This window comes from Heteronotia binoei, chromosome 2 (genome assembly GCF_032191835.1).
Source record: "Heteronotia binoei isolate CCM8104 ecotype False Entrance Well chromosome 2, APGP_CSIRO_Hbin_v1, whole genome shotgun sequence".
Taxonomy (NCBI): domain Eukaryota; kingdom Metazoa; phylum Chordata; class Lepidosauria; order Squamata; family Gekkonidae; genus Heteronotia; species Heteronotia binoei.
Genome location: NC_083224.1, coordinates 65,530,757 through 65,556,048, shown reverse-complemented (window position 1 = coordinate 65,556,048; position 25,292 = coordinate 65,530,757). Strand labels below are relative to the sequence as shown.

Genomic DNA, 25,292 nt, shown 5'->3' with positions numbered 1-25,292 from the left:
GGTATTTGTTCTCAGGCAGCTCCAAGAGAAATGCAGGGAACAGAACAAGGGTCTATTTGTGACTTTTGTTGACCTTACCAAAGCTTTTGATACCGTTAGCAGGAATGGCCTGTGGCAAATCTTGGAACGTTTAGGATGTTCCTCAGTATGGTCATCCAGCTACATGAAGACCAGCGAGGCCAAGTCAGACACTGCAACGACCTCTCGGAGCCCTTCCCAATAGGCACAGGTGTAAAGCAAGGTGTGTTCTCGCACCAACTCTCTTTACGATCTTCTTTAGCATGATGCTTCAAAGAGCCGCAGTAGATTTAGATGATGACGATGGTATCTACGTCCGCTATCGCACCAATGGCAGCCTGTTCAACCTGAGGCGACTACAGGCCCACTCCAAGACAATGGAAAAACTTATCCGAGAGCTACTGTTTGCTGATGATGCTGCACTTGTCTCCCACTCGGTATCAGCTCTGCAGCATATGACGTCCTGCTTTGCAGAGGCTGCCAAGCTATTTGGCCTAGAAGTTAGTCTGAAGAAGACAGAAGTTCTCCACCAGCCTGCACCCCAGGAAGATTATCACCTTCCTTGCATCTCTGTGGGTGAATCAGTTTTGAAGACAGTCCAGCAGTTCAGCTACCTGGGGTGCATCATCTCCTCAGACGCCAAGATCGACAAGGAGATTGATAATAGACTGGCAAAGGCACAAAGATCAATGTTTACAAAGCGGTTGTGATGACAACCCTCATGTACGGCTCCGAATCGTGGGTATTATACCGTCATCATCTGCGACTCCTTGAGCGCTTTCATCAGCGCTGCCTTCGCACCATCCTCAACATCCACTGGAGTGACTTTGTGACCAACACTGAAGTCCTCAAGTGGGCGGAGGTTACAAGCATCGAGGCATTGCTGTTGAAGACGTAGCTGCGCTGGGCAGGGCATATCTCCTTCCCAAGATTGCCCTGTATGGCGAACTTTCCACCGGCCATCGAAATAGAGGGGCACCAAAGAAGAGGTTCAAGGACTCCTTGAAGAAATCCCTTGGTATCTGTTGCATTAACCATCACCAGTGGTCTGACCTAGCCTCAGATCGCAAAGCATGGAGGCACACCATCCACCAGGCTGTCTCTTCCTTTGAGAATGCACGCATAGCTGGTCTTGAGGACAAAAGGAGATTGAGGAAGAATCGTACTGCTACAGCACCAACCCCAAATCAGACTTTTCCCTGCAGCCACTGTGGCCGGACCTGCCTGTCCCGCATTGGTCTTGTCAGCCACCAGCGAGCCTACAGCAGACGTGGACTACTTTCTTAAATCTTTGTTCGCAAAGTCAAGCCGGGAGAAAGAGAGAGAGAGAGATCTCTGCTACCTAACCTTAAATAGGTACACACATGGCCTGGCCTTGCATGGCTCGGCCCAACCCAACATGGCTCGGCCCAACAAGGTTTCATTTATGTCAGATCCAGCCCTCATAACAAAAGAATTCGGCACCCCTGATTTAGACTATCAAAACAAGATGGCACTAAAAACATTTAACAGTCTGACATCTTCTGTAGCATTTTGTTTCTAATGCCAGATTTAATTATCCAAATGGTAATTCAGCCACTGTTTTACAAAAAGCACAATTAATATTTAAAAGAGTTGCAAAACTCTGAGACAAAGGTGTTTGTGCCATCTCTTTTGCACAGGTGGCTTCTGATACAAACTGCCAGAAGTGGCTTTCCCCAGCCTTGACCCTAGATGAGAAACTGTTTAATCCCGAGTAGCCCCACTTTTCCAATAGGTTATGTCTGTATGTATCCTGTATGCACACACTTGATCCAGGAATGCTTTGCAGTAGGCAAGAAAGCCATCTGCAACACAGCCTCTGGCACACTCTCTGAATTCAGATTATGGCAAATAAAGCAGTCCTTTTACAATAGCAGAATTTACAATAAAAAAGGTAAAGGTAATCCTTTGTGCAAGCACCAGTCATTTCCCACTCTGGGGTGACGTCGCTTTCACATTTTCACAGCAGACTTTTTAAGGGGTGGTTTGCCATTGCCTTTCCCTGTCATCTACACTAGCTTCCAGTAATTAAGCAGATTGTTTTGGAGTGGAATTTTTTTAAATTTCCTTCCCCAATACATTTCAAAAAGAAAAGATGATACCTCCGCTGTCCAAATAAAATGTAATCCTGGGGCTGAACCTCAGTAACCTCTTTATAGTTCAGAGGGGGTTCCTGCCACAAAAAGGCAAGTTAAGGCCAAGACACAGCAGTCAGGAGTTACAAGAGCACCTGAAATTGTGCCACCTTCTCTAGAAAATAAAGTTCTGCATTGATATGGAAACAGGAAAAGGTCAAAAGTGGAAAAGAGGTCATGCTCCATCTCACTCCAGTTCAGTGTTCTGCAATGTGGGACTAGATCAGATTCCCCCCCTTCCTTCCTTAAGAAAATATCATTTCTGGTGTTCTCTAACAAGATTCTTGTGTCTTTAGCAGTTATGTGGCTGCTTTTCTAGTCACTGAAAGCCAGAGAAAGTTTCTTATTCTTAATTTCTACCTGTCAATAAATCATTACACTGGGAGAATAAAACACAGCAGCTCTAGCTGCTCTCTCTTACATAGGACACGACATCGCCTTAAATATCAGGGTTGGGTAGGTTTTATAATTAGCTATTTTTGTATTGTTGGATTTTATCCAAAAAGTACATCTGGGTTGCATTTTCAAACTTTTCTCCCAACTACAGTAGCTAGAATCCTATTTCTGCAAGGAGTGAGAAAACATCATCTGTCCAATGAAAAAAATAATTCATCCATTTCAAGTACTTATCACACAGGTGAGAGCTACACCTCCCCCACAATAATGCTTTTTTATAAATATTGTGCAGGTCATCTATGTGCAAGGACCATGTCAAACTCCTTCATTTGTCCCAGTTTTAAGACATATCCCTCCAGGTCTCCAAGAAGACTCTGAAGGCTCATATGCAGCAACTTTGCTGAAACAAAAATGGTCTATGTCTGGTATATGCTCAGCTGAGGGAGACTATCTGAGACATCTGTGTGTGCATCCTTGAGTTCTGTGGAAGGTGGAATATTCATAAAGCAGGCTCAAGATGAATGTCAGATGTCTCAAGACTGGCAGATCGCCACCACAAATAACAATGAAAACTGATTTGAATAACAAAAATACCACTAGAGGACTGATGTAATTATCTTAAAACTGCAGTAGTGGAATAGTTTTATGTGAACTGAAACACAGTAAGCAAGCTGTGCTTGCAATGTTCACAGTGGGTTAGATGAACCCCTAGTGGCTTTTTCCTACCCACTCATCCTAAAGACACACAGGGTGCCCATCTCTGTGCTGAAACCCTGCAACAGGAATGACATGTCTAGTGCTATTCAGCCATTATTTTAATTCTTGTTTCCATGTATGAAAAAGGATCCTGGAGTGCAGTTATTCTTTATGTTTGCATGTTGCCATTACAAAGGTGCTCCTTGAACTGGCTTACTGAGCATCAGAACCAAAAAACTGTAGGGTTATAAAAAGTGCAAACACTCAGGAGTTCTCTAACTCTGCCATGTTGGCCTCCCTTCTACAAGACCCCTCACCCAAATACCTTTTGTAAGCTCCCCCAGAGTAAGACAGCCAGAAAGAAGTGGACTTACAATGTTTACCATGGCTTAAGGAAGAGGGGGAAACCAGATTCACAAGCCCACAACACACTTTAAAGGAGATAGTGGGTATAGTTTTGTGAAAGAAAGGGGGGAGAGACAGGTCAAATTGTACAAAAAATGTGCAAAGCCCCAAAGGATGCCCACTTCTTTTGACAGATAGAAGAGAAATAAAGAGAGAGAGCTGTATCGCAAATCCCCAATGTGCTCAGAGACTATACTCTTTTTCAAGGGTATTTGGTCAAGATTCTAAAATATTAGCATCAGCGCTTTTTTTGAGCAGGAATGCAATTCCAGCGGACTTGGTGTCAGGGTGTGTGGCCTAATGTGCAAATGAGTTCCTGCTGGGCTTTTTCTACAAAAAAACCCTGATTAGTATAATTGTGTTTGTGTCAACAGGTCTGAAGATAAACACCCTGTCCTTTAACAGAGGCTTAATGTGTGGAGATAGGCAGCTGAAGCTTTCATAGCATGGAAATGGGCAACTGGTAAATAATATCCAATTAAATCCCATTAAAGGGAAGACCATTTTTTCTCCAGGCTTGTTGACAACCCTGTGCATCACTGCTTATACCAGGAATAGCCAAACTTGCTTAACATAAGAGTCACATAGAATAAATGTTAGATGTTTGAGAGCTGTAAAACATTAATGTCAGATGTTTGAGAGCCATAAGATGGAAGGGAGGGAAGGAAACAAGGAAGGCAAATAGAAGGGGGAGGGAGAGGTCTTTAACTTTAACTTTAAATGCATTCTCCAAGCCACCAACCAGCTTGGCTTGGCGAAGTAATTTAAAGAGACAAATGTCTTCTCCAATTGGGCCAGCCAATTGGGCGGTGGGAGCTTCAAGAGCCACACAATAGGTGTGAAAGAGCCACATGTGGCTCCCAAGGCACAGTTTGGCCACCCCTGGCTTATACCAATCTATCACTCCTGTTCTTGGCCCTTTTCTGCTAAGACTCTATAGAAGCTAGATCCAAATAGGCAGCCGTGTTGGTCTGACATAGTAGAACAAAATAGGAGTCAATTGCACCTTTAAGACCAACTTAGTTTTATTCAGAAGGTAAGCTTTCGTGTGCATGCACACGAAAGCTTACGTTCTGAATAAAACTAAATTGGTCTTAAAGGTGCAATTGACTTCTATTTTGTTCTATAGAAGCTGTTGAGGTGGCTAAAGCTACCCCTGGAACTTTGCTACACTTTGCTAGACCTTTGTGATACCGCTACCTAATTCCAAGCTAAGGGAAAGTGTGAATTTATGCAGACAGTCTCAGACTCCATTTCAAGGGCAGGGGATCCCGGCGCGGCGAAAGCATTTCTCCCTGCCCCCCCCCCCCCCCACATTAGCCCCGGTCCACTCTCCTCACACCTCCATCGATTTGGGCCCTTGTCGAACATCTTCAGGCAGCGCAAAGGGAGCGCAAGCGTAGCGAGAGCTGAGTTGATTGGCGACATTCCTCCGCCTCGCCTCACATCCACAAGCGAGAGCGGCTCTTTGCGGTCGAGCGCAGCGGCCACGCAGAGGTCTGCCGCCACGTGCGGATTTGGGATGGCTCGCCTTGGCAGAACCAGTTCCCCGGCTCTCCCCACACAATTGGCCTGAATGCTTGCTCGCGCTCTCGCTTCTCCACTCCCACCATGCTCTCCCTTCCAGCTCTGTTGAAATGGAAACGAGGAGGCTGGAGTCGCGCTCATCAGCATCACCCCTCTCCCTCAGTGCTGAGGCCCCTCAACTCTACCCACAGGCGGCGGATTACGGTTAGACGCGACAGTAGTCTGCACATGCTCAGAGGTGCTCTTTTCGGTACTATCGGCGGCGGCCCGAAATGGGGAGGGGGGAATCACGCCACAAGGTCCTGGCTTCCGCTCCCCCTCCCGCAGCCACCCCTCCCCTCCCTCCCGTCACCGACGCCCCTTTTCGCCTACTCGGCGTAGCCGGTTCTCCAGGGCAGGCGGCGGCGGTTCTCGCGGGGGCTCTGGACGGCTCTGCCGGTGTGGTCGTCGGCCAGCTGGAGTTCCTCGGCGGTGAGCTGCAGGAACACTGGTCTGGAGAAGCTCTCTCGGGAGGGCTCCCGGCAGGAGCTGCTAGCGCCGCCGGAGTTGGTGGCGCTGGGCCCGGAGGGAGCGGGCGGAGCAGGCGCCGCCTTTGGAGGAGGAGGAGGGGGCGGCGGCGGCGGCGAAGAGGCCCGGAGGGCGGGCTGCGCGCTCGGGGGGCTGCTGCTGTTGCTGCCGCTTCCTCCGCCCCCCAGGCCCCCGACCAGTTGCGCCATGGCCGAGCGCACCCTGCCTAGCATGCTGGAACCGCCGGGCGCCGCGGAGGGAGGCGCGCTCACTGGCTCGGGCTGCAGGAGCTCCGCCGCCGCGTCAGGGACTCTCGGAGCAGGCCCCCGCCCCCTCGCATCCCCGCCGGCGCTGCCCCGAGCCTCCCTGCTCGTGCGAATGGCGCTTCCAGACGGCCGGCCACAACCTGCCCTGCCCTGCCCCACGACTCCGAGCCGCCAGCGAGCCCTCAGCGGCTCCTCCCCCAGTCCGTGTATCTGGCTCAGGCTCTTCCCACGCCGACGCCACACTCCCCCCTGCCCTCCCTGCCTTCCTCTTTTCCCGAAACTAGGTACCGTCTTTGCTTAGAAGATGCCTCGCTCGGAGTCTTTGACTCCACTCCACCAGGTTTTGTTCGGATATTTAATCTTCAACGGACTCCTGATTATCCAGAGGGCGGCAGGGCAGGGGAATGGGAAGGTCTGCAAGGAGGTTTTGCTTGTGAGACTAGCAGCGCACGGTTTTACTCAAATAATGACCACTGGATTCATGTGGGCTTACTCTCCTGTAAATGTACAACTTCTTCAAATACCTCTAAGACCTTGAGCAAGCCTGGAGGCGAATTGTGAAACTGAAGAACACTGGAAAGCTGTCATCTCCCTCCAGGTTATCCATTGGGTCCTCTAGCTGATCATTTACAGTTTTTCCCGGTGGCTCTCAAAGGATAGAACAGGGTCTCTCTGCACCTGCTGGCAGTGACACTTGGTATTAAAGAAGAAACCTCTTTCATACAAAGCCAACGAATCAAGGAATTAGGGAAAGAAGGTCTATCTGTGTCTATTTAAAAAAAAAAAGGTTTTTTTAAATCAAGGAGTCTGTTTTTATTAAGGTGTGCATACTCTTGGCCTGACCATTTCAGACTCTGAAAGATGAGGAGTAGCTAAGATATTGAACTTGGACAAGGCAGAAGTGGGTTCAGATTCCTGCTTAGTGTCCTCTTTTGCAGCTGACAGGCAAGAGTGGAGGCAAGCAGGCAAAAAGTGAAGGCCACAATATCAAGCCTTTTGAGAGCAGTTGAACCAGCCACATCGCCCAGCTTCTTATATAAGAACCTGTGATCCCTGCCCTTTCTGCTGACCTGGTGATAAAGTTCCAGCTCCTATCGAGCTACAGTACCTCATCTCCTTCCTGGAAAAGACTGAAGAGAAGTAGACCCTGGGCTGTTTTCATGGTCATTCATGGGGTCTCTGTATCTGCATTAGTCCTCCTCCATGTTGGATCCTGAGATTTGGGCAGGACCCCTCTGAGTGTTAGGGCTCCTGATCATTGGAAGGTGGTGGTGGAGTGCAGGCTTTCCAGGTGGTTCCTGGTCATTTGGCTCACTGGGAGTGGGGTCCACAACTGCTATTGTAGCTGGGTTATGGGGTCTGCCTGCAGTTTGCCTCAGTGAAATCAGGGCCTGAGAGGGACTTCTCATCATCTGAAGAATCTGCCCAAGTGGAACTGGGGGAAACAATGAAATTTAGCCATGAAGCTCACTATGTGATCTTGGGCCAGTTGGCAAAATTCAGTCTAACATACCTGTCACAAAGTGAGAGAGCACAAATGCAAACTATTTTGAGGATGATTGTAGTAAAAAGGAGAACAGGAGAGAAGAAAATTAAGTACCCATTTCTAGCAAGTCTAGAAAGTGCTATGAAGGTCATATAATAAGGTTGGATTCTGAAGGCTCGGGGTTACCTGTTGATGTGGCCTGAGAAGAAGAGAGTCCAAGATCATCTAAAACAAGTCTACATTCAGCTGTCACAACTAGCGTTCTCTTGTGTTGTTGTCAGCAGTGAGTATATTGTGTGCCTGGCTCCAGACAAGGGGACGGGGGCACACCCATATATTGCACTACCCTTTTGTGTAGTTCAGCAGAAATACTGTGGTACCTTCCTGACCTCACAAAAAATCATGGCCTGCAATTCAGCAGTCTCACCATTCACTGTGGTGATCTCACCTGGCACTGTCAATGCTGCAGTAAAGGGCACTGTTAAGTTTCAGACCAAGGCCCTGAGAGGGAATTGCTCATGGTGAGGCCATCAGCTGCACTTTCAGTCCTATGCAAATGGCGCTCCAGTTTCCAGTTAGTAGCAGGGCTTTTTTATTCTCCTGGGGAAATAGGAGATAGAATGCTCAAGACAGAAATGAAGGAGAAACACACAGGTGCCACTCATGAACTTTTAAACATTTTTTTTTTACAATTTTGTTTCCACTTAGAGGTTCTGAAACTCTGTTACACCACATTCCCCAGAAAAAAATGCTGTTTAGTAGTAATATTTAAGTATACAGTGTTGTGTGACAGGGCGTTCAAGCCAGAATGCAGAAAGCTTATTCTCCAAATGAGCCACCTCCTTGGCAGTGCAGGCAAACAAATATGACCTCTTTGCCTGTCACAAAGTATGGTTTGGCTCATTCAGCATTTCACACTGCTTGTGCCCTTGCTGTACCTGCCCAGGGAGAATTTTGCCAGTGCAGCACCTTTCTTGGCACGAAAATCCCATAAAAAGTCAAAGCAAGGATGGCTAAGTCAGGGTAATGAGAGAAGGCTGCTATTTTGTTTTGCAATGAGTTGAAACCGCCAACAAAAAATGCATACTTGATTAAAAAGATAGGTAGGATGTTCTAATTGGATGCTGCATCTGTCGGTGTTCCTTTGCAAGGAGGCAAAGACAGAAGAGTGGGGAACTGCAGCAAAGGGGATTGGAGCAGGTTTTGCCACCACTTAAAAATGGTGGCTGAAGAGAACCTGGATGTGGGTCTTGTAGCCACCTCATTAAAGTTTGAATTAAGAATTTGCCATTCCAACTAAACAATGAATTACAATATATTTCTTCTTCTTCTTCTTCTTCTTCTTCTTCTTCTTCTTCTTCTTCTTCTTCTTCTTCTTCTTCTTCTTCTTCTTCTTCTTCTTCTTCTTCTTCTTCTTCTTCTTCTTCTTCTTCTTCTTCTTCTTCTTCTTCTTCTTCTTCTTCTTCTTCTTCTTCTTCTTCTTCTTCTTCTTCTTCTTCTTCTTCTTCTTCTTCTTCTTCTTCTTCTTCTTCTATATATAATGATGGGACAGGGAAAGAATAGCACCCAGTTTGTGATTTGGTGACCAGTACAAGTAAGGTGGGCAGTAAATTGAAAAAAGTAAAATGAAAACATAGATTCTACTCTCGTGTGTAAGTTTATGGAGAAATTTCTACAGGGCAAGAAAGGATTGTGTTAATCAGAGTTATCTTGAGTAGTGATCCTCTGTGACAGGCAGGAAGTATGACCAAGCATTGCTGAATGACACTTGAAATGATAAGGGCATTTATGCCCTGAAGTCCAGTTCTTGTTATGACTGTATTATTCCTGGAGACAGCTCATCTTATTCCCAGTGCTGATTTATAGAATCAGCAGCTCTGATCATAGTTGCTTGACATCCTTTGATATCAATTTATTTAGATCTAGGATGACCATCAGAATTATCATTTTAGGACTGCCAAGTATTCTTTGACTGTTCAGCACTGAAGATGATGAATGATTCTGTTCATTGCTGCAAGTACAGGCTCACTGCCATTTTTTTTAAAGGATTAGAAATGGCTGACTTATGTATTCTTAGGAGATACTGCCGCCTGGGTTCAGAAATAGGATCAAGCCATAAATGCAAGCCACACTTTCTCTGTGGCTATAATGGCAAACTGTGGTTTTGCTGATAAAATCTCAGGTCAGAAGAAAGGGTGGAGGTAGAGTGTACAACTTCCAAGGATCTCTGATGCTTCTTTATGTTGTGGCAAGCCATGGTTTGCTGTTGCACCTGAACTAAGTCACTGTGGTCTCCAAACAATGATTTATTGGCCTTTTGTGATTAATCAGGCTATACATGAAGTATGAAGTTGACTGTTGGGATAATTAGGGCTTAATGTGTCAAATGCCAAAGTACGGTGTATCTCCCTTTCTTACAACTTGAACTTGAAACCATTTCTTTTTCTTACAAGTGAAGCTGTGAACAAGCTTTTTATAATACCCTGAATAAAATTTGGTACCCTGGTCTGATACAATTGTTTCAGAGCCTGGATTCAGCCTGTGAGCTGCATTGGCTACTCCTGTCTTTGTTTGCATTGATGGCTATAGAATAATTGCAAATGATTGCTAATTATGAACAATCTTGCAAAATTGTGCTTTGTATCCAGCTTATATAGGAACTTTCCTCTCTGTGACTCTTCTTGATCCATATCAGTTTCTTCTCTTTGTTCTGAATTCTCCCTCTCCTTGACTATCTTCTTAAAAAATCCTAAACAACAAGCAAGAAAATAGTACCAGCGTGACCCATCTCTAGGTTGACCCATGTTCCATCTGGAAAACAAGCATAGGAGAAATATCCATTTTACTGAGGTAACTAATCCTCAGTGTTTGTTCAGCATTTTAATATTTTGTTTGTATGCTTCTCAAAGAGATGTTATGGCAGTGAAATTAATTAACATTCAAATTGTGTGTATAGTTTGGCCAGTAAATCCATTGCATTATCATAGAAGACATGCTGTTAAAAGAATGTCATACAATACATATTGAAGGTAGTTTATTTCTACAAAAATGGGGTGTCCTGTGAATTTACTGCCTTTTCAGCATATTTCCTTCTCAGCTTCTTTGCAACTACCATAACATTTGGCAATCTTATACATAAAATTTCTTTTGGTTACATAGGAGTTTAGATTGCTGATATGCATTTATCATAGCAGCAAACCATTCAGCTGTGAACCTCTCATTTAGTTCCATGTATGTGGAACAACAGATCTTTAAGTTGATTGATGTTAGTTTTCCCACGTTTTTTCTTGCTAGCTTATTTTTATATTGTGGTTTTATGATTTCATTGTATGATTTTATTTTGTGAGCTGTCTTGAGCAGGTCTACGGAGAAGCAACATATGGATTTTCTAAATAAATAGAACCAGAAATCTGATGCAATACTGACACAGGTACTCAACTGTCTGTGCTCTACAGATAAATAATTGTTATTAGCATCCATTGAGAACATGTACTGCATGTTTTGCAGCCTTAATGCCAAACAGACCTTGTAGAAGAAGCTGAGCAATAAATCATGAACATTAATACATGTGTTACTTTGGCTTTTTGCAAGTTCCCTGGCATGCTGGTTGTAGAACTCTCCCAGCTTGTTCTGCAGATGGACCACAGCCCTCAGTCTTGAGTTATGAGTATCTAACTTAAGGCACCCATATCTTACTTCAGACCTATATCTTATTTCAAACCAGATCATCCAGGTATTCTCTCTTTTGGATCTTAATCCTTTCAGCTTGCATCTCTCTTTGCCTGTTGCAGAGGCAGTCTGGTTGTATCAGATGCATCCCTCAGGTTCTAGGTACTGTTCATCTGACTGAAAGACTTGGATCTTGTATGAGTGGAAGTGATTAGCACTGGAGGAACATGCTCTGTAGCAGAGGGACCATCTCTGCTATGGAAAGGACATGAGGATTAGTATCCAAGCCCAAGTTTTTATTCACTGTTCAGGAATACCTGGCTTCTTTTTAGATGCTAATTCAACCCTAATGCAATGTTATTTCAAGTCACTCTCTAAATGAAAATGAGTTATCATAACTAAAAAACAGCTAAAAGAAATAGAACCCAAAAGCAACATGGCAGGTGCTAGGTGAGTTGATTAGTCTTGTTTTCATTGACATTTTAAAAATAATGGTTGCATTGTTGTCTAGCAGTGCAGGTGTGTAATGCCTCAGAAGTGTGGAAAAGGTGAACCAGACTTTTCCAACTTGGTATGTGCAGGAGAGGCATTGTAACTGGTGTCATGGGTTGCCCCTGAATCGCAACCAGAGTTTATGCTGCAATCACTATAGCAATGACTGCACTTTGGGGCAGGACAGGATGGGAAAATACCCAACCCTTCCCCCTCCCTCCCGGCACAAAATACTGCAGTCTTTGTACTTGGAAAGTGTGCTTCTCTTGCAGAAATGCCATAACCTTGATGGAAGGTATACAGAGGTGTACAAATCTGCATTTATTGCACAAAAAAACCCTCACGTAGGAAGGCCCTCCAGCTGTGAAAGACAGTTGCTGTTGTCCTAACCATGTCCTAATTTTGGATTAAGATTAACAGAAGCATGTTAAATTCTATATTCTGCCATCCGTCTGTATAGCCTTCATTTTAGTAGAGCAAACTCTTAGGAGTGTCCTGTTGTAAAGAGCCATCTCAGACCCTCTGGGTCGCCAGCAGCAGAAGCAAGACACAAAAAAGTACAATAACAGCTCAGAGGCTAGCTGTTTTATTGTGACCTAGGCAACAGCCTTCTGAGCTCATCACACACATGACAGGGGCCAAGCTATTTATAATGACTCCTCAATAATGTTTTCTCTCTCCTTTAGCCTCAAGGTGAGCACAAAGACTTAGAGAGAGAGGTGACCCTTCAATAGACTTTTTAAGCATCAGTGGGAACATGTTTCCCAGGGATCTAGAGTTTCCCCTCATATTGTTCTTCCCAAAAGATGCTTTAATATCACAGTGTCTGGTTTGGGTTTCCATGACAACACTGAGCACTGCAGAAATGCCTGCTTGCATTAGCCTGTTAGCTTTGATGGTGTGACCTGTAGTGAGGAGCCAGGATGACAAGCAGCAGTAGGATCTGAAGCAGGATCAGGGCTTTTACCTCCTTGACAAACATGCATATTTAAATCTAGAGTTTAGCATTTGAATCAGTTCATAGTACAAGGCATGGATTACACATGAGCAAGCGGATGAATCCTCCTCTACTCAGCTGTCCTAGGCCATTGTGGTAGCTCATTTTCTTCAGCAGCACCAAACTAGAGGGACCTTTAGGAGAGGTTACTGAGATAAGAATGATTTTTTCAAATACCGTACTTGTCAGTCACTTTATTGCAAGATACTTTTGGAAAAACAAAGGATAGCTGTGTAGGTCTGCAGTGGAAGAGAAAAACAGGTTCTGATTTTTAGTGATGAGTGCTCAGATTTGAGGAGGACAAGAAGCTAGACAAGGAAAAATGTCTGCAGCAGGAATAGCTGCATATTTATATACATTTAAAATGTGCTGGTACTCCTATTTTTAAAAAATATGAAGTGGCTTACAACATCCATTTAAAACAATAAAATCAGCAAGATAAAGTTTAGTAAAAACACAGTAAAATATTTTTTTAAAATGCAGTGATAAAAAGACCTGAATTGGATAAAAGTAGATTAAAGTGTTAATACTTTAATTTTAAACCAGCAACAAACAGCAGAAAAATAGCAGAGAGAATTCAGGGTCTCAAAGGAGGGATGGTGGCTCAGTGGTAGAGCATCTGCTTGGTAAGCAGAAGGTCCCAGGTTCAATCCCCGGCATCTCCAACTAAAAAGGTCCGGGCAAATAGGTGTGAAAAACCTCAGTTTGAGACCCTGGAGAGCCGCTGCCAGTCTGAGTAGACAGTACTGACTTTGATGGACTGAGGGTCTGATTCAGTATAAGGCAGCTTCATATGTTCATGTTCATATGTATGTTATGTTGATATGTTCAGGGTCATACTGTGGTTTACAAATGGCAATAAAAAAATAGCCAATAGAAATAAAAATACCAGCAGAAATAAAATAGTGAGCAATTTAACAAAAGACTTGGAAGAATTAAAGTTCCTTTGCCTGATGCCTAAATGTCTAATAGGTTCAGTGCCAGGTCAAATTCTGTGGGAAGGGAGTAACCGAGCCAAGTCCTGACCCTGGTGCTCACCCACCTTGTTTCTAATACCAAACCCTCTGGAATTGAGGCCTGATATCTGCAAAGAATGACTTGCTAGTATTTTTAGACAAGAAAAAGACTCAAGCCTGACTGGAATTCAAGTCTTAAGGTCCTCTGTTTTGTTTGCCATTTTCATTGTCTTGGAGTCAATAGAGCCTAAATGCCAACTCTCCTGTTTTCTTGTAAACTGATGGTAGAGACTTCCCAGAGCCATGCACTGATTTTGGTCTAATTCTTCCACTCCTGTTCACCAGGAAAACTTTGCTTCTAATGGCATAGTGAGGGAGGCTATTGAAGCCTAACAAATGTGTGTGTGTGTGTGTGTGTGTGTGTGTGTGAAAATTTGCCTCCAGTCTTACTAGATGCTGCCATCTAGTGACTAAGAGTTGAATGCCACTTTTGTTGTAGAACAAAGCAGTAGACAAAGGCACCTTTAAGATCAACTAAGTTTTATTTAGAATGTCTTAAAGGTGCACTTGTCTACTGCTTTGTTCTATTGCTTCAGACCAACATAGCTGCCTACTGGGATCTATCTACTGTTTTGTTGTGTCTTCTGTTCTGCCACAGCTAAACTGGATATGAAGAATATTCCCTATAGAGAAATAAGATCTGGATTCTTGAGTGACCTCGCTAAGGCTTAATTTAAACGTGTGACGTTGTGTATGCACATTTAAATTGGGTCTTCAGCTGCTACACATGTACTGCTAGCGTGCCAGTAAGCCATAGCCAAGGCCAGTGGTGCACAGTCTTGCTAACTTTGCAAGTGAAGTGATTGTCATTACATGCACAGCAGATCAACTTATACAAAAGGCTGGGTGCATGCAGCTTGGCACAGGTAAGTTCTTGCCTACCAGCATCACATATAAATCAAGACTTAGTAGTGCCCTGTCCCTTACTTCCTCTAGCTGATCTCAGGGGTTGATGATTGAATTGCCAGCAGCACCGAGCCTTGAAAGATATACATACATGTCAACCATTTGTTTTATTTTTTACAGATTTTCTACACTGACTTTCAGCCCTCACAAGGGCCACTAAGGTGGCTAACAAATCAAAATGCCCAGACACATTTCAAAACTATTAATACCGACCCTCCAGATCCAATGCATCACTAAACTGTTAAAACTAGAACTAAAATATATATATGGAAAGAGCCCCATGGTGCAGAGTGGTAAGCTGCAGTACTGCAGTCCGAGCTCTGCTCATGACCTGAGTTCGATTCCAGCAGAAGCTGGGTTCAGGTAGCCGGCTCATGGTTAACTCAGCTTCCATCCTTCCGAAGTCGGTAAAATGAGTACCCAGCTTGCTGGGGGTAAAGTGTAGATGACTGGGGAAGCCAATGGCAAACCACCCCATAACAAAAAGACTGCTGAGAAAACATGAGATGTGATGTCACTGTGGGTTGGTAATGACTTGCTGCTTGCACAGGGGACTACCTTTACCTTTAAAATACATTTAAAAAACAATAATTAAGACACTGGGTATGGAAGGGGGTTCACTGAGGGAATGTGAAATGAAACAATGTCTTCACCTGCTGGTGGAAGATGGCAACAAGGGGACAGACAACAGACTCCCTATAATTCTCAGTGCGCTGAGAAAAGAAGGTGACCCTCTCCTTGCCATTCGCTATTAGAGGCCCATGTGCCACCTTTGGATAAGGAGCTTGCATACTTATTCCTGGACACTTCCCCACCACCACCCATTCTGCAGAATATTATTTTTGCAATCTGTGACTTATTTGTACAGCTGTCTGTCTGCTGTGTTTTGCACATGAGTTTTTGCTTCTGTGTGTTGTGAGAGGAATTATCAGTTTTTGGTCAGTTGCGCAGTAGATAGAATACTGAATTTGGATGTACTATTGAGACTAAACAAATATGGGGGAATTTGGATTGGATCTGCAGCCCTGGGGTGAGGGCTTTTAGCTCTTTATTTCCAGGCTGTGGACCTGTTAGAATCTCCCTTTTGATCTCCTGTCATAAGGAAAAAGGTGTACTTGTCATTCCACCCCTCCCCACTATTATCCCTAATAGTTCTGGGAATAATTTCTATCATGGAAATAGTGGTCAGGGAAAAGGATTTACCATAGCTTCAGTCCAAATTGCTTCAGCTGGCATACCTGGTCCTGAAGTGTTATGTGCTGCTCAGTTCAGCTTCCCTCCCCCCCCCCCCCCCCGGAAGTACAAACAAGTGGTTCAGGAGCACAGATTTAGTATAATTTGGTCGCACAAGTTATAGAACTCTTCAGTAGGAACTTTGATGTGATGTTGTAGTGACTTCAGGTCAGCCAAAACAGGACCAATGTTTCTAATGTGAGATTGGCTGGCATAGGAAAAGATAATACAATGGGATGCAGAAGGCTTAGTAACATATTAGTAACATATGGCAATATATTCAATTTCTTATATCATTAATAACTCCTTTTTTCTCTATCCCATGTATACTTTCTACCTATCCCTCCCCCCATTACTTGACCCCCACCGGTGTACTGTAATCAAAACATCATTATAAAAAGTACCCCTAATTAATAAGAACCAAAATTCATAGCCTCCTCCCACTTATACTTAATCATTATCAAAGATTGTCCAATGTCCTTTTATCTTCCATTCTTTTTCTACATATCTTCTGAACTTCTTCCACTCCATCTTAAATACTTCTAAATCATAGTCTCTTAAAGTTCTTGTTAACTTATCCATTTCACTCCATGTCATAACTTTTACAATCCAGTCCCATTTCTCTGGTATTTTTTCTTGCTTCCACAACTGTTCTGGATGGTTTCGGCCCTCTCAGCCTGGAGCCTGGAGGAAGTTGACAGGATTCTCTTATCTGCATGCCCAACAACATGTAAATTGGACCCATGCCCCTCCTGGCTTATTAAATCTTGCCAGAGGGAGCTTAGGTATCCTGTACGGGATATCATAAATAGATCCCTGACGGAAGGGCACTTTCCAACACCGCTTAAAGAGGCGGTGGTCCGTCCCCTCTTGAAAAAAACATCATTAGACCCGGCCCAATTGGCACATTATTGGCCGGTCTCAAATTCGCCCTTTTGGGGCAAACTTATCGAGAGGGCAGTGGCGGTGCAGCTACAGACTTTCCTGGATGATGCTTCCGTCCTCGATCCCCTTCAGTCCGGCTTTCGCCCGGGCCATGGGACGGAGACGGTGTTGGTTGCCCTGGTAGATGACCTGCAACGGCATCTGGATCGGGGCGGCTCGGCGGTGCTGATGTTGTTTGACCTATCGGCAGCGTTCGATACGGTCGACCATCGGCTACTGGCCCGCTGCCTCACCGACGCGGGGATTCAGGGGTTGGCCTTGCAATGGCTTTCCTCTTTCCTTGAAGGTCGGGGACAGAGGGTCGCTATTGGGGACGAGCTGTCCCGGAGGCACACGCTCGACTGCGGAGTGCCTCAGGGTGCAGTTCTTTCTCCGATGTTATTTAACATCTATATACGTCCCCTCGCCCAGATTGCCCGAAGGTATGGGCTGGGTTGTCATCAGTATGCTGATGACACCCAGCTCTATCTACTTATGGACGACCGGCCGGTCTGCGCCCCAGAAAATTTGGACCGGGCATTACAGGCTGTGGCTGGGTGGCTCAGGCTGAGCAGGCTGAGGCTAAATCCAGCGAAGACAGAGGTCCTTTGCTTGGGCCGTCGGGGTCCGGGAAGGGAAATCCCCCTGCCAGTTTTTGACGGTGCGCCGCTGACTGCGATGCATAGGGTCAAGAGCTTGGGGGTACTACTGGAGCCTTCCTTAACGATGGAGGCCCAGATAGCAGCCACTGCCAAGTCCGCATTTTTCCATCTCAGGCGGGCAAGGCAGCTGGCTCCCTTCCTGGAGCATGACGACCTAGCAACAGTGATCCATGCAACGGTCACCTCGAGGTTGGACTACTGCAATGCTGTCTACATGGGGCTGCCCCTGTGCCAAACCCGGAAATTGCAGTTGGTGCAGAACGCCGCCGCCCGGTTGTTATTGGGGCTCCCAAGATGGGAGCACATTCAGCCGGGACTTCGGGCTCTGCACTGGCTGCCAATACTTTATCGAGTTCGGTACAAGGTGCTGGTCATTACCTTTAAAGCCCTATATGGCCTAGGACCTGCCTACCTGAGGGACCGTCTCTCCCCACATGTTCCCCAGAGAGTACTGAGATTGGGAACTCAAAATCTCCTTGTTGTCCCCGGGCCAAAGGAAGCCCGTTTGAAATCTACGAGGGATAGGGCCTTCTCCGTAATGGCCCCTTCCTGCTGGAACCAGCTGCCGGAAGAGGTAAGGGCCCTGTGGGATCTTGCTCAATTCCGCAGGGCCTGTAAGACAGCCCTCTTCCAGCTGGCTTACAACTAACCAGCACTGAAATTTGAAATCGAGTGTAGTTTTATAAGATTGCTGTATGTTTTAATATTTTAGTTATGTAAATTGTGTGAATTGTTTAAATTTCAATCATGTAAACTGTATGAAATGTTTAAACTTTTATATTCTTATGTTAGATTTTATATGCTGTAAGCCGCCCTGAGCCACCTGGTGGGAAGGGCGGGATACAAATTACAAATAAAATAAATGAATAAATAAATAAATAAATAAAGCTGCGCATACAATGTCCTAGCAGCTGATAGCAAATACCAGATTAAAGTTCTATCTTCTTTTGGAAATTTTTCCATTTGTAATCCCAACAGAAAAGTCTCTACAACTTTGTTAAATTCATATCCCAAAATCTTAGAAATTTCTTGCTGAATCATCTGCCAAAACATTTTAGCTTTTTCACGAGTCCACCACATATGGTAGAAAGAACCTTCATGCTTTTTGCATTTCCAACACCTGTCCAGCATCTTATTATTCATCTTTGACAGTTTTTTAGGAGTCATATACCATCTATACATCATCTTAAAACAATTTTCTTTAATACTCTGACATGTTGAAAGTTTCATAGAGTTCTTCCACAAATATTCCCAAGTTTCCATCTGTATTTCTTTGTTTACATTAATTGCCCATTTATCCATTTGAGATTTCACTACGTCATCTTCTGTAGACCATTGTAGAAGTAATTTATATACTTTTGAAATTAATTTATCATTGTCTACAAGCAGAACTTTTTCCATTTCTGTTTGCTCTTTTCTTATTCCTTCAATTTTAACCAAGCTCTTTATTTGTTGCATTTGAAACCAATCATATTTATAATTCAACTCTTCAGCAGTTTTCAGTTCTATTTTGCCACTTTAAATTTTTAATAGTTGATTGTATGACAACCACTTTTCTTCACCTATCTCAGCTGTTATTTTTATTACTTCAGCTGGCACTATCCATAACGGTCTTCTCTCATCTCCATATTTCTTGTATTTCATCCATGTATTTAACAAATTATTTCTTATATAATGGTGAGAGAAAAAACCATCCATCTTCTTTTTTCCATAATACAAATACGCGTGCCAGCCAAATTTATTTCCGTGACCTTCCAGCACTAAGAGTTTTTTATTTAACTACATTATCCATTCCTTTATCCACACTAAACAAACTGCTTCCTGATATAATTTTAAATTCAGTAGTTGAAACCCACCTCTCTCCTTTGCATCTGTCAAAATTTTCATTTTAATCCTTGGTTTCTTCCCAGCCCATACAAATTCTGAGATTTTTCTTCGCCACTTAACAAATTGTTTACTATCCTTCACAATAGGAATAGTTTGAAACAAATGAATTATTCTTGGTAAGATATTCATTTTAATTGCAGCTATTCTACCCAACAATGACAAATTAAGCTTGTTCCATTTTAATATATCTTCATCCATTTTACGCCATAACTTCTCATAATTATTTTTAAACAGATCAATATTCTTCATTGTTATCTCCACCCCCAGATATTTTACCTTGGAGGTGACTTCACAGCCCGTTAGTCTCTGTAGTTCTTGTTGCTTGTTCTTCTGCATATTTTTACACAAAATTTTTAATTTCTCTCTATTTATACAAAGTCCCGCCAACTCCCCATATTCTTGTATTTTAGCTGACAACAAAGGTGTAACTTGTATGGGGTTTTCATTTATAAACATTATATCATCAGCAAAAGCTCTGTATTTGTAAGTAAATCCTTTTATTCTTAATCCTTCTATCTCTTTTTCTTCTTGGATCTGCATCAATAATATTTCAAGAGTCATTATAAACAACAATGGTGAAAGCGGATAGCCTTGTCTAGTACCTTTGCTAATTTTCATCTCTTCTGTAAGATCTGCATTTATACATAATCTTGCACTTTGTTCAGAGTATATTGCTTTTATCATTCTTATAAAACTTTTTCCCAACTCCATTTTTTCCATTACTGCAAACATAAAGTCCCATTTTACATTGTCAAATGCTTTCTCTGCATCTGCAAAGAATAATGCTACTTCTTTTTCTGGATGTCTTTCATAATATTCTACAATATTTACAACAGTTCTAATAATGTCTCTTATTTGCCTTTTGGGAAGAAACCCTGCTTGATCTTTCTTTATAAAATTTATCAAATGTTGTTTAAGCCGTTCTGCCAAGATTCTTGTAAATATTTTATAATCATTTAATAGCGAAATTGGTCTATAATTTTTTACATTCATGTCATCTCTATCTTCCTTAGGTATCAATGAAATAACAGCTTCCTTCCATGTGTTTGGTATTTTCCCTTTTATTCTTATTGTATTCATCAACTTCTGCAATTTTGGTATTAATTTGTCTTTAAAGGTTTTAAAATATTTAGCTGTATATCCATCTGGTCCAGGTGTGTTTCCATTTTTCATTGCATTAATTGCTGCTTCAATTTCTATTTTTTTCAATTGGATTGTTCAAAACTTTTTGCATATTTTCAGTTAAGGGCTCTATTTTTATCTTTTGTAAATACTTTTGTAAATTACAAAAAATCTGGGACTTACAACAAAAAAATAGAGATTCTTTCTAAAATAGGGGCAGACCACAATCCATTAATGTGGTCTGCTAAATGATTAAAAAGACTTTAAGATGGCGGATTAATGAAGATTTGATGCAGGAAAAGGTGGTAGTAGAGTCTCTGGAGAAGGAGACTAAATCTTTCTTTCAAATAAATGATAATGAGGACATTCAATTTCAAACGATGCATATAAAGCATATAAAGCAGTAATGAGGGGCATCCTAATTACATTGAATAACAAAGACAAAAAAGCCAAAGATAAACAAATGATAGATTTGCAAAAACAGATTGGAAAGAAAGAGAAGGAGCTTAAAAAGAGACCTGGGAAAAAGAAAATCATAAGGGAGATTACAATAGTACAAAGTCAAATGAGACATTTGTTAAACAAAGAAGTAGAGTGGAATCTAAAGCGGCTTCAACCAAAGTCTTTTGAAGGTGCGAATAAACCTGGAAAATACCTGGCCTGGCAAATGAAAAGAAAAAGGGAAAATAAAATTATTAATAAAATTATTTTGTGAGATAAAGAAATTGTAGACCAGGAAGGAATCAAAAGAGAATTTTATAAATATTATGCTAAGTTGTTTAAAAGTCATGTGGTGGATAAGGGCAAAATTGATGCATATCTACAGAAAATTAATGTAAAACCCTTAACTGATAATATGAAGAAGGTATTAAATGAACCATTTGGAAAGGAAGAAATAGAGGCGGCAATTAACTCAATGAAATTAGGAAAAGCATCTGGTCCAGATGGTTTTACAGCAAAATTTTATAAAGTCCTCATGGAGACTCTACTACCAAAACTTCAGAAGCTGATAAATACAATATGAGGCTTGCAGCCTGCAGTTTCACTGCTAGGCTGCTACAGCCTGTTTTGCCACCCAGAAAAGGATAGAGTCAGTCTTCGTGGTCATGCAAGGTGGTGGGCGGAGCCTGGGTGTCTTAACAGCCAGACCTCCGCCCTTTGCTGACAGTCCTGCAGACGATTGGCCCTCCCGCCCGCCCTGTCTGTTTTGTAGGCGGTTACTGGTTGCCTCATTTGGTAGGGGCCGGGTAGGAATTTTTTACGCCCCAGCTGATTGGCAGTTGCTGGGGTGTGTTTTTTGCCTACCCTACATAGCAGTGCAGTGAATTGTGGAACTGGCTATCGGGAGGTGCTGTTAAATAGGTGGTCACTTTAGTTGGCAGGTTTTTGGGGTTTAGGACTGTGAAGCATCCCTTTTGGGAGGAGTTAGGGGTCTGGCATGATCAACCTTGGGGTTTGGTGACCCGGGGTGTGGAGAATGCAGACCGTCCTGGAGGCTCGACTAGAGGGTGCCTTTCCGTTGAGACATGCGTCTGGGTTTGGGTTCTCTGGTGTGTCCCTCCTGCTGGGCCTGCCTGGCGGGAGCTGAGTCATACAGCTCTGGCTGCGGGGCTGGGTCTCTCGCACGCTAATGGCAGGGGAGCGGTCGCGGTGACCCCTAGCCCTGGCCAGGCTGCTGGTTGGGTGCCCTTGCTATTTATTATGATGTTTAATAAAGTGGCCCAATTTTATACCAACGCATTATGTCTGACTCTTTATTCCAACCTTGGGGGGCAATAAGAAAAGATGGGAAAATACCCAATACTTGGAAAGAAGCAGTAATTTCATTGATACCGAAGGAAAACAGAGACGTCACAAACGTGAAAAATTATAGACCAATTTCATTACTTAACAATGACTACAAAATATATGCTAGAATATTAGCAGAACACCTGAAGCAGCATTTAAATAATTTTATTAAAGAAGAGCAAGCAGGATTTCTTCCCAGGAGGCAAATTAGAGATTACATCAGAACGGTGATAGGTATTATTGAATATTATGAGAAACATCCTGAAAAAGAAGTAGCATTATTTTTTGTGGATGCAGAGAAAGCATTTGATAATGTTCATTGGGACTTTATATTTGCAGTGATGGAAAGATTGAGATTGGGTGAAGATTTTATAAGAATGGTAGTGATCTATACTGAACAACAAGCAAGACTCTGTATAAATGCAGACTTGACAGAAAAAATCATAATCAGCAAAGGAACAAGACAAGGTTGCCCTCTATTTCCATTGATATTTATACTGACCTTAGAGGTATTGCTGATGCGGATTCAAGAAGATAAAGAGATAGAGGGACTGAAACTGAAAGGTTTTTCCTATAAGTACAGAGCGTTTGTTGATGATGTAATGTTTATAAATGAAAACTCAACCCAAGTTACACCATTGCTGCTTCGTAAAATAAAAGAATATGGTGAGTTGGCAGGCTTCTATATAAATAAAGAAAAGTCAAAAATTTTATGTAAAAACATGTCAAAGAATAAACAGGAAAAATTACAAAGCTTAATAGAATGCAAAGTGACTTTTAAAGTAAAATACCTAGGTGTAGAAATAACTACAAAAACATTGACTGAAATAAAAAACAATTATGAGAAGCTCTGGCGGAAAATTGATGGAGATTTATTAAAATGGAATAAGCTGAATTTGTCTATACTGGGCAGAATCTCTGCAATTAAAATGAATGTATTACCAAGAATTATGTTCTTGTTTCAAACAATTCCAATAGTGAAGGATGACAAACAATTTAACAAGTGGCAAAGGAAACTTTCAGAATTTATGTGGGCCGGCAAGAAACCAAGAATTAAAATGAAAATTTTAACGGATGCAAAAGAGAGAGGAGGCTTTCAAGTGCCAGATCTAAAATTATACCAGGATGCAGTATGCTTGGTGTGGATTAAGGAATGGATAACATTATTAAATAGAAAATTATTAGCATTGGAAGGCCATGGAAATGTTTTTGGGTGGCATGCATATCTGTGTTATGGGAAGAGCAAGATGGATGGCTTTTTCTTACATAAGAAGTAATTTGTTAAAAACCTGGTTGAAATACAAAAGATTTGGAGATGAGAGGAAACCGCTTTGGATTGTGCCAACAGAAGTAATAAAGTTATATTCAGATATAAATGAAGGTTATCATATAAACAATTGTTAAAAATACATGGCGGTAAGGTGGAGTTAAAATCGCTGGAAGAATTGGAATATAAGTATAATTGGTTTCAATTGCAACAAATTAAAAGTTTGCTTGAACAAGATGTTAGAAATGATGGAGTAAGACAAGATCAAACAGAACTGGAGAGAATGCTGTTAGGTGATAATGAAAAATTGATTTCGAGAATTTATAAATTACTATTGAAATGGTCTACAGAAAATGAAGTGGTCAAGTCTCAAATGATAAAATGGGCGATAAATATAAATAAAGAAATACAGATGGAACAATGGGAGCATTTATGGAAGAACTCTATGAAGATATCAACATGTAATAATGTTAAAGAAAACTGTTTTAAAATGCTTTACAGGTGGTACATGACACCTAAGAAACTGTCGAAAATGAATAATCAGATGTTGGATAGATGTTGAAATGTAAAAAACATAAAGGATCTTTCTACCACATGTGGTGGACTTGTGAAATGGCAAAACAGCTTTGGCAAATGATTCAGCAAGAGATTTCAAAGATTTTGGGTTATAATATAAGGCACCAGAGATCTTTTTGTTGGGATTACAAATGGAAAGTTTTCTGAAACAAGACAGAACAATGCTTTGGTACATGCTTTCAGCTGCACGGACATTATATGCGCAGATGTGGAAGCAGGACAAAATACCAGAAAAGTGGGACTGGATTATGAAAACTATGCATTGGACAAGCTGACTAGAATCTTAAAAGAATATGATTTAGAAAAGTTTAAAAGTGAGTGGGGAAAATTTCAGAAGTATATTGAAAAACAATGGAAGGTGAAAGGTCATTTAGTGATTTTTGACAGTAGTTAAATGCTAGAGAAAACGTAAATGGACTTTAGTGAAAAAATGTGATTATGGAAATATAACCTTTCTTTTAAGGATAATAACGAAGATAGATAATTGCAGTTAATGGTCTTTTCCTTATTTTTAACTTACTATAATTATAAGGGTTTTTTAATGAAGATTCTTAAAATGTCAAATTACCTTTTATATTTTTTTAATATTTTAAGTAAAATGCACCGGAGGAGGTCACGAAAAGGGGGAGGAGGGAGGTAAAAAATATAATGCAATGTATTGGTATTAAACATTTAATAACAGTTGAATATTATAAAATGTTGCAGAATAATAAAAATTGTTTTTAAAAAACCCCCTAAGATCATGGCATCCAGCCCTATCACACCTTGGCAAATAGAAGGGGAAAACATGGAAGTAGTGACAGACTTCACATTTCTGGGATCAAGATCACTGCAGATGGTGACTGTGGCCATGAAATTAAAAGACGTTTGCTCCTTGGGAGGACAGCTATGGCGAACCTGGGCAGTATAATAAAAAGCAGAGACATCACCCTGCCAACAAAAGTCCGTATAATCAAAGCGATGGTATTCCCAGTAGTAATGTATGGCCGTGAGAGCTGGACCATAAGGAAGGCCGAGCACAGAAGAATAGATGTTTTTGAGCTGTGGTGCTGGAGAAGAGTCTTGTGAGTCCCTTGGACTACAAGAAGATCCAATCAGTCAGTCCTAATGGAAATCAACCCTGACTGTTCCCTGGAAGGTCAGATGCTGAAGCTGAAGTTCAAATACTTTGACCACCAAATGAGAAGGGAGCACTCCCTGGAGAAGATCCTGATGCTAGGAAAGACAGAAGGCAAAAGAAGAAGGGGACAGCAAAAGATGAAATGACTGGACAACGTTACTGATGTAACAAACATG

The 25,292-nt window shown here is 42.2% G+C and overlaps 1 protein-coding gene across 2 annotated transcripts in view; it reads right to left on the bottom strand.

Annotated features, from left to right (window-relative positions):
* PPM1J (protein phosphatase, Mg2+/Mn2+ dependent 1J) overlaps positions 1–5,955 on the bottom strand; it is a 47,404-nt gene extending 41,449 nt beyond the window's left edge. For both annotated transcript variants that reach the window (XM_060231217.1, XM_060231218.1), the window contains exon 1: positions 5,571–5,955. In XM_060231217.1, coding sequence (XP_060087200.1) covers positions 5,571–5,938 — 368 coding nt within the window. In that variant the 5' untranslated portion in view covers positions 5,939–5,955. The remainder of the gene's footprint in view (positions 1–5,570) is intronic.
* Between the last annotated feature and the right edge of the window lie 19,337 nt (positions 5,956–25,292).